Raw genomic sequence first — 9,993 nt, 5'->3', positions numbered from 1 at the left:
GTGGTGTGTGTCCTACAGTAAGTGTCTTTGCTGTGTTCCCTCACAGAGCACCAGGCTGCCCTCCTGCAGCTGAAGAGAGAATGCAAAGAGGAGGTGGAGAAGCTGCATGTAAGTTTGTTTTACAGACCTCACTGCTTCAGTTCAGGCTGTCTTTCATCTGTGATAGTCACTGTCCTGGTGCCCCGCTGGCGGAACGAGCTTCCCACTGCTGTCATGACTGCAGAGTCACTACCAATCTTCCGCCGTAGATTGAAGACCCATCTCTTCAGGCTACATCTTAACAGTCCCTCCTACAGACCCTAACCCATCCCCACTACCCTCCTGTACAAGTTTCTCTCCTGTAAAAAAGGGTTAGGGTTGTAATTCTTACAATGGCCCCTGGTCCGAGCATTGATTACTTTTTCTTATGATGACTGATGGATAGATGATTCACTTACTTAAACAAATGTATTTGTTCCAAGTCGCTTTGGATAAAGGCGTCTGCTGAATGCCATCAATGACATTTTGCCAGTCAGTCTCTCCAGTCAAGGGAGGAGGTCAGTAAATGAAGTCATCTCAACAAGAGATCCTTCTAGCCAATGCCCAGATTGTACAGTGCAGCAGATCCAACAGAGTATCTGCAGTTCTGTTTTCGAAACACTAGATGGAGCCACTCAAACATGAAAGTAAATCAACCCCTTCTCTTTTGCAACTGCGTTGTCTGTTGATAATGACCGTTGGCAAACCCAGATTTGTCTTCTATCCTCTCGTAGTAGGGTGGAGTGGTGCCACTCCATGAAACCTAGATCGGACGTTTGTTCTGAGAGATGGATCTCTTATCCAGATTGACAGTCACATCCATACAGCCTTGTGGCATGTCCAATGTCAGGCTGGCCCATAGTGTGTGTTTACACAGTGATTGTCATCACCACACGTTATTTTTGGCCTTGTGAACTTAGTCATAACCCTGTTATGGATTGATCTGGTGACCACCTCTTCCACCTAGGGCCTCTTCCACCTAGGGCCTGTTCCACCTAGGGCCTCTTCCACCTAGGGCCTCTTCCACCTAGGGCCTCTTCCACCTAGGGCCTCTTCCACCTAGGGCCTCTTCCACCTAGGGCCTGTTCCACCTAGGACCTCTTCCACCTAGGACCTCTTCCACCTAGGACCTCTTCCACCTAGGCCTCTTCCACCTAGGGCCTCTTCCACCTAGGGCCTCTTCCACCTAGGACCTCTTCCACCTAGGCCTCTTCCACCTAGGGCCTCTTCCACCTAGGGCCTCTTCCACCTAGGGCCTCTTCCACCTAGGACCTCTTCCACCTAGGACCTCTTCCACCTAGGCCTCTTCCACCTAGGGCCTCTTCCACCTAGGGCCTGGGGGTCTTTCCAAGCAGTGTAGTGAGGCTCCGGGGGTTCTTTATTGCATCTACACAAATGAGTAATGACTTACATGTTTAGCCCTTCACGATAGCCCTCCTATTCTCCTATGATATACTGTATACTATATATTCCATCCTGACAGTCATATTTAATGTGAAGTCAGAATTGAGGATGGAAGCTGTGATGTCATGATGTCTTCCAGATGCTCCACTCCTGCCAGTTTCTTATAATGAAATAAGATCACCATTTACAAGCTGGATGCACCGAGAGATCTCATTTACAGACCTCTTGTTGGAACTGTCTCCCCAACCTAAAAGGTCTCTATTATGTTTTGTAAAATATAGTTCTTGATTAGGTCCAATGGAGTAAGATGAATCTTCTATCGGTGAATCTCTCTAATGCATTGTTTGTTCAACTGTGCCTGTATTGCCAAGTTGCTGCAATTTAAAGCAGTATTTCAAATAGTTTCCCACTGGTCTCAGAGGGGTAGTTAAATGTATTTGTTATGTTTGTCTCTCTGTTCCAAGAAAACTCATTTGTATCAGAGTACAAGTTAAACCATGCCAGACAATAGTGCAGACTGCTAGCCTTATTTATTGAATAATTGCTCTGAAGTGTATTGTTGCCTGGGCAAATGTCGTTGGAAAGCGTTCCCTGAAGTAACTATTCAAGCTGTGGTGAGTCAGCAGTAATGGATAATGGTCTACTTGTTACTCCAAACCTGTCATTTTGTCGTTGAGCCCTAACATCAGGACTTGATATCGACATTCAGAGACATGAGAGTCAAACCATGAGAAAGGACCCGAACGTGCCTAATTCAGTTTCTTAGCTGACCACATTACTAACAAGGAACATGTGTCCGATGCATTACAAAATAGTTTCTTTTTACCAGTCAAAATTCAAATCAATTTTGGCTCGATTGTTTTCAGTGTTTGAAATTTCCACTAAACATTCAGATTATGAGTCCTTCATTAAGTTGTCAGTTATTGTTATTTTCTTTAGTGCAAGAGGTCTGGTTCCGAACAGAGTGGGCATGATGTCTGAATGTAATTTCATTAAGGTTCTGATCGTATTCTCCATAACCATACACGCACCGTATAATATTGTATTTCATACAGTATTAGTCACTGGTACGTTTCTGACATATTCCTCTGCTTCCCACAGTCGGACTTTGAGCTCCAGATCTTCCAGGTGCGAGGGGAGCATGCTGCCTCCGTGTCCCGGCTGGAGGGAGTCATCGCCAAGATGCAGCGAGACCAGGCCTACAGCATCGGCCTTGAGCGGGGCGAGCTCCGTGAGGCCTGCGTCTCCACCGAGGACGACCTGCCCCCCAAATCCTTCCGCAACGTCTGCGTCCAGACGGACAGGGAGACCTTCATCAGGACCCCCGATGGTGAGGGTGGGAGGCCTGCCCAAAGCCCCAGCCAGGGCGTGCCTAAGAAACTCAACCTGGACTCTATCAACCTGAGCCTGGGGGGGAAGGGGGAGCATGGCTCAGGCCCGCCTCCTCCTCCACCTCCTCCTCCCCTCCCTGGCCAATCAGGACTGCCTCCACCGCCACCGCCACCCCCATTGCCTGGCGGCATGGGACCACCGCCTCCACCCCCGCTGCCTGGATGTGGTCCCCCACCTCTGCCTCCCCCTCCTCCTCCCCCTGGTTTACCTGGAGCTGGGCCTCCCCCTCCTCCCCCTCCCCCAGGCTGTGGACCACCTCCTCCTCCCCCAGGCGGAGGCTTTGGGTTTGGATTCAGCCGTCAGGCAGAGAAGGCCCCGCGGAAGCCTACGGTGGAGCCAGCCTCTCCTATGAAGCCTTTATACTGGACCAGGATACAGATCCAGGACAATAAGTACGTCCTCCTACTGTTGCCCAATCACACGCCTTATTATTATTATTACCAACGCTACGTATTGTTCTTATTACCAAGCTATCATCATTGCCTCGGCCTCCTTCTGTGAGCCACTTACATCAGATACACAGACACTCTCATGAAACATCCTGCTGTGTTCCCCTGCTCCTGACTTACACGATTGCCCTGGATGAGGAGCCCCATTCAGATGTGATGAAGCGGCTTATTCAGCTCATGTAAAGTGGCTGTGGTGTATACTGCTGGATGCCAGGCTCCCCGCTTTACAGCCCTGTGTTTCTATGGCTGGATTACTGAGGGAAGCTGAGCTGTGGTTCACACACTCTGCGCCTGGCCAATCGTAGTGGAGGATTGAGTGGGCCACAGTGGTTTTCATGTCTGCTATAAATTTTACAGTAGAAGTGAGACTTGACAAGCATTAAAGCCCTCAGACTTTCAACTGTAGGTGGATCAAGTCGGTGGTCCCATGTTAACACTGTGAGGGTTCTGGGCTGAAGTTATGAAATGACTTACACACTTTGAAACGATGCCAGATGTACAAATATGCAGTATGTCGTCAAATTACACTCAATTTGATGGTCTGTACGGAACAGGGCGCTGCAATAGTTGGGGGGATACTTAACAACAGAACTATCGTTTTTTCAATGGATTACGATGCGATCTGGTCAATTACAAATGCCGTCTAGTGTGGAGGTTTTGTGGAGGTTTTGTGGAGGTTTTGTGGAGGTTTTGCAGAGGTTTTGTGGTGGTTTTGTGGAGGTTTTGTGGTGGTTTTGTGGAGATTGCATCATTTTCTTTTCTATTATGGTTTCCTCCAGTGAGATTCGTTGGAGTCAGTCCCCATTTGGAGGAGTTTGTCTAGTCTCTCTGAAGACAGTATGAAATGAGAGGGAGGATTTCCAGGGGTATCATTATGTCCTCAGTGAAAGCCTGTTGTCTGTTCCAGGCAATGCTCTCACTCCCTCTGTGGGAAGCCAATGGCAAATAGACACAATTGGACTCACTTGACCCTAATTGATTCGCTGGCAGTGGGGTTGATTCCTGTGGTATTTCAGCCGTGGCCGGCCTGCCAACCTTCTCTGTTGTTCGTAGAGTCAACCTCATCTCTTCAGTTGTAAAATGTCTCCCTCCAGACGACTCAGCCCTGCCAAAGCCTGACTTCATGACTGGACAGTGGAGAGACCCAATTATGAACTCAACACAGATAAGACAGGCCTAGAGTTTATAAGAAGCGTTATAGTAAAAAATGAAAACCAGTCACTTACATGGTATGATTTATTGTTAACCTTCATAGGCGAAGACCAAAACTCACTGCTTTGTGAAGCAGTAGATAATCTCCTATATTGTGGGTAGGAGCAGCACACAGTCTGTATCTCCCTAGTGTAGAATCAGATAAGTCCCTAATCTCCCTTTCCTGGGGTGGGTCCTGATGAACCTGTCTCAGTGAGCCTGCCTGTGGGGCTGCCTGACCTGGCCTACATATATATACAGACTTGAGTTATGGCTCAACTTCATCCACTCCCTATACTCCTTTCATTATCAGACACTGGGGGTCTGGATCACTTATCATAGCCACAGGCTGCAGCACTGTCTGGCCCAGGAGGATATATATTTGTTCTGTGAGTTAAAAGAGGAATGGAAAGTCAAGGCCCTGTGGCGAACCCAGGGCTGAACTCTGCACAGAGACCCATCCTCCTCTGCCTCCCTCTGTTTGCTTTCGACGTTACTCGGCAACAGTGGAAACACAATACTGCCCATTCTTCCGGCAGTTTGTTTGAAATGCACCTTTAGAGCAAAAAATCTATACTCAGTGCCTCCAGAATCGAATGAGATTTCTCACTGATAAAGGTCACTTTTAAGTGGACATTCCGATATGTTTTCTCTGCATTCTTGCAAACTCTCTCTCAAGCAAATATCAGTAATGCATCAAAACATTTAAATAAACACTGGACAGCCTGAGTAAACATTAAATAAACCACTACACAGGCTGTTTATCTGTCTGGCAGGGAAAAATGTGCACAGAGAAGGACCCTGGTTTTTCCCAAGTAGTCACCCCCGTAACATACCGTCATGTCATCACCGAAACACTGTTCTCACAGTTTTTTATGGTGCAATGTGGTGCTCCTGGAACCATATATCTCTCCCAAGACTAAAAGCCTGTCTCTGTTTCCAGTAATAACACTTTATGGGGATCTCTGGAGGAGCCAGATATCATCGACACTAAGGAGTTTGAGGACCTGTTCTCCAAGCCCACTCTGCAGCCAAAGAAGAAGCCCCTCTCAGACACCTACGAGAAGAAGGCCAAAACTAAGAAGGTTGGTTGACTCTTCCATACACTCCCCTCGACTGATGTTATATTGTCTTGGCTCCTGCTGGGTTTTATTCGGCTTTCAAAGACTTGAAAAACAAAGTCTGAGAGCCTTGAATGTGGAAAAAGATATGGTGAGGGCTCCTGGATGTTCCATGCAGGGACCCAGGCACCTTTTAAAGCTGTCATCCGTAAAACAAAAGTCAAGCTCTCTGACACCTGTCTCGCCAAAGGAAACTGCTTCGTCATCACCATGTCAGTCTCCTTGCGACCACATGAGGGCGGTAATGACACACTTTTTCCTTTTTCTGTAGAGATCGTCAGTGATTTTTAGGAGCGTCTGCCAAAAGACTACAATGGTGTGAGCAGGTTCTAACCCTTTAGTCCAACCCTGAGGCCGCCCACCTCTGGAACTTTCCATTTAGAACTCTGAGTTTGCCAGTGTAGAGCTCCATTAACCAGGATCCCATCCTTAAATGGAGTCAAAACAATAAAGTGCACAGAGTGTGCCAGAAGTAAATCGCTTCCCTCCCGACTGTCCAAGTCTTGGTGATTGGTGTTGCCAGCTCTGGGCGGCTGGGTCAAATAAGGCTAACCAGTGGTAATGACATCGTCAGTTCCTGTGTACGGTGGTGCAGCTGGGCAGAATCCACCTTTAGATGGATTACATCTCAGAATCAGTGGTCAGACTAAACAGTTCAATCTTCAATGCTTTGGAACTTTTTCTTGATTTCATGGGTTGCTTTGTGACTACATTGTTTTGGGGTTTTTTCACATTGAACTTGTTTAGTTGTTTTTATTTTTCAAGACACACACACCCACACATACACACACACAGACACACACACTTGAAAAATAAAAACAACTAAACAAGTTCAATGTGAGAAAAAAAAAAACTGTCTGTCTTGAGCAGAATCTAACACAGGCCCCAAGAACACAGTGTTGATGGACAGTGTGCGTACCTCCTTCATGTAAGATCTGCCATAGTGTCTGTAGAGCTCAGCGTCCCTGTAGAGCTCAGCGTCCCTGTAGAGCTCAGCGCCCCTGTAGAGCTCAGCGCCCCTGTAGAGCTCAGTAGAGCTGTAGAGCTCAGCGCCCCTGTAGAGCTGTAGAGCTCAGCGCCCCTGTAGAGCTGTAGAGCTCAGCGCCCCTGTAGAGCTGTAGAGCTCAGCGCCCCTGTAGAGCTGTAGAGCTCAGCGCCCCGTGCTGTTAATAATAATAATAATAATGCATTTTATTTGGAGGCGCCTTTCAGGTCACCCAAGGTCACTGTTGGCTGTTGGCTGTTGGCTGTTGTCAAGTCCAATTCTGCAACTCTGCACTTCTTCAGCCATGTCAGCGCTCCTACTGCCCCTGCGGTCCTGAGTGTGGCGTCTACACAGTTAAACATCGGCCACTGGCCCAGACTGTCCCCTTCTCAATCCATACATGTCCCCTAGTCCCCTATTCTGATCAATCTGTCAAGGCTCCAGTCCAGTGTGTGTGTGTGTGTGTGTGTGTGTGTGTGTGTGTGTGTGTGTGTGTGTGTGTGTGTGTGTGTGTGTGTGTGTGTGTGTGTGTGTGTGTGTGTGTGTGTGTGTGTGTGTGTGTGTGTGTGTGTGTGTGTGTGTGTGTGTGTGTGTGTGTGTGTGTGTGTCTCCATCCCTGGCTGGAGCTCTTCATCCAGTCTGGTCACTCTGAACCCGCAAACTAGCCCAACATTTGATCCAACTCAGATAGCCACAGACACCAGTCCCGCCAGCAGTCTCCTGGCCTCTAGTCTCCTGGCCTCTAGTCTCCTGGCCTCTAGTCTCCTGGCCTCTAGTCTGGTCCCTAAGTCAGACTCTTACCTCACTTCTGAGGTTTTACTTTGTTAGGCTCGGCTAAGAAACAGGGAACACACATGCTTCAATGACTTTGAAATGATAATAAACATAATCTGTGATTATGGTAGTTATCATTTTGGAGTAGATACCGTATGTACTAAGAGGGATCAATATTTATACGTCCATAAGCAGTGTGCTTATAGGGGAGGCACGTATCTGCTCCAGGGGTCTGTGTTTGGGCCAGAGAGAGCAGTTCAGGTCCAGCTATGATTACAGAGAGACGGTTTGGCTTGGGCTCCTTGGCAACCTGGTGTATCTAGAATGGTCGACTAAACAAAAGAGACTTGTTTACTTCTTCATCTTTTATCCCTAAAAGTTTAGACTTGCAAGCTGCAAACTTCTGAATCATCTGCTGATGGGTTTCCGAGAAGTTACCCTGTCATACCGGGGAAGAGTAACGAGAGGGGGATGGATGGAGGAGAGGAGAGGAGAGGGGGATGGATGGAGGAGAGGAGAGGAGAGGGGGATGGATGGAGGAGAGGAGAGGAGAGGGGGATGGATGGATGGAGGAGAGGAGAGGGGGATGGATGGAGGAGAGGAGAGGGGGATGGAGAAGAGGACAGGATGGAGGAGAGGAGAGGGGGATGGAGAGGAGAGGGGGATGGAGAAGAGGAGAGGATGGAGGAGAGGAGAGGGGGATGGAGAGGAGAAGGGATGGAGGAGAGGAGTGGGAGAAGCAGGAGAGGAGAAGGGGATGGAGAAGAGGAGAGGATGGAGGAGAGGAGAGGGGGATGGAGGATATGAGAAGGGATGGAGGAGAGGAGATGGAGAAGAGGAGAAGGGGAGGAGATTGGGTATGGGGGGGTGTAGGGAGGGGTAGTGGGGTTGGATGGGTGGCAGGTGAAAGGGATGGAGGAAAGTAGAGGGGGATAGAGGAGAGAGGTATAGAGAGGGAGAGAGGGAGGGGAGGAGAGCAGACTGTCATCCAGCTAACAGACTGGGCCAGCCTGTGGACGGAGCAGACACAGGGTCAATCAAGAGAGCTGTCTTTGCCTCACTCTGCAATATCTTCCCCCTGAGGATGTCTGACAAGCCAATAGTCCCTGTCTCACCACCAATACCGCTCGACACAGACACACAGACACACAGACACAGTCAATCTGTCTCTATCAACATTATGAAGAGCAGCCACACTCTGCACAATGGTTTCATTGTGCTTAACATATTGGCTGTGGGGTGGATCTGAGTGAGTGTGAGTGTGAGTGTGAGTGTGAGTGTGTGTTTGCGTGTGTGCCTGCGTGTGTGCGTGTGTGCGTGTGTGCGTGCGTGATGACAGTACTGTTCTACATGCCTGACGCCCTTGTTAACAAAGTGTTGCCAGATCTGTTAACTCTCTGCACACAGAGCCCATGGGCTTGTTCAAGGAGGGGAGGTTGCAGCAAATTAATGGAATGTGTGTGTGTGTGTGTGTGTGTGTGTGTGTGTGTGTGTGTGTGTGTGTGTGTGTGTGTGTGTGTGTTGTGTGTGTGTGTGTGTGTGTGTGTGTGTGTGCGTGTGTGCATTATGGAGATGAGCCCTTTTCTTCCATCCCTCCTCAAGCACAACTCTACACCCAGCACCCTAAGTGGAGGTTGGTAGTGGAGGGGAAAGGGGTAAGGGGGGGGGGGGGGGGGGTAATGTATCAGAGGGGTAATGTATATCATGTGTCCAATACAAATCAAAGCCTCTGTTTACTCTCTGGAGCCTGTTCCCCTCCGATGATTATCATATCAAAGTTGCGGAGATGACATGTTAAGGAACAGGCTTCTTCCCTTTGTCAGCTTCCAGGGGTCATAATGGCAGACATGTGGCTCCACTCAGCAGGGCGGGGGCGGGGGCGGGGGAAGAGGACACCTTTTGAAGCGGGGGGGATGAGAGGAAGCGATGCGCGTGTCGGTGCATTCGGAGTGCGAGGAGAAGGAGCCGCGGTAGCCCGAAAGGGGGCGGAGATGAGATGAGGAACTCCAGTGGGCCCGCCATCGCGTGGGGGGGGGGCTGTTTAGATTACACCGTGACAGGATTTACAGTGCCAGGCTGCCCCCCTCACCGTGCCCCCCCCCCCCCTAGCCTGACACCCTATGTGTACATCAGTAACACTGCCCACGTAAACATTATACATCAATTCCCTTCAGCAGCTACCACATAAATCACCCTCCTATCAAGGTTGAACATCACGGATCCCTCTTAAACAAACAGTGGCTTTAATTGGTTCAGACCCCACCGTATTTAGGGAATGACTTATGAGTGGCTCCTTGCTGGTTTATTAAAAGCATATTTGGAGTGTTGGCAGTGACGTGGGAGAGTGGGTGTAAGATTAACACAGAGGGACTAGGGTTTGGGATGGGCGCTCTATTCGCCGTAGGTGGTTATTGATGAGATGTCTTGATCCATTTGTTATTGTAACATCTTTCTCTTGGTGAAGTGAAGCTCGACAGCACAGGGTTGGCTGGCTCCCAGTCAGTCAGTCACACACACACACACACACACACACACACACCGTACACACACACACACACACGGAGCTGCCTCCTCAGGCGTGGCTGTGTAAACTATCAGCACCTAGCAGCTCTGAACCTGATGCACTCCACATTAACACCAGCCACCTGCTAGTCCTCAA

At 49.1% G+C, this 9,993-nt stretch overlaps 1 protein-coding gene across 2 annotated transcripts in view; it reads left to right on the top strand.

Moving 5' to 3' along the window:
• LOC310814298 (formin) overlaps positions 1–9,993 on the top strand; it is a 47,014-nt gene that overhangs the window by 5,246 nt on the left and 31,775 nt on the right. For both annotated transcript variants that reach the window (XM_083683618.1, XM_083683619.1), the window contains exons 3-5: positions 47–108; positions 2,524–3,206; positions 5,398–5,539. In XM_083683618.1, the coding sequence (XP_083539744.1) occupies positions 47–108; positions 2,524–3,206; positions 5,398–5,539 (887 nt within the window). The remainder of the gene's footprint in view (positions 1–46; positions 109–2,523; positions 3,207–5,397; positions 5,540–9,993) is intronic.

Source organism: Argentina silus (genome assembly GCF_951799395.1).
Source record: "Argentina silus genome assembly, chromosome: 13".
Classification (NCBI taxonomy): Eukaryota; Metazoa; Chordata; class Actinopteri; order Argentiniformes; family Argentinidae; genus Argentina; species Argentina silus.
This window is presented reverse-complemented; position numbering and strand designations above follow the sequence as displayed.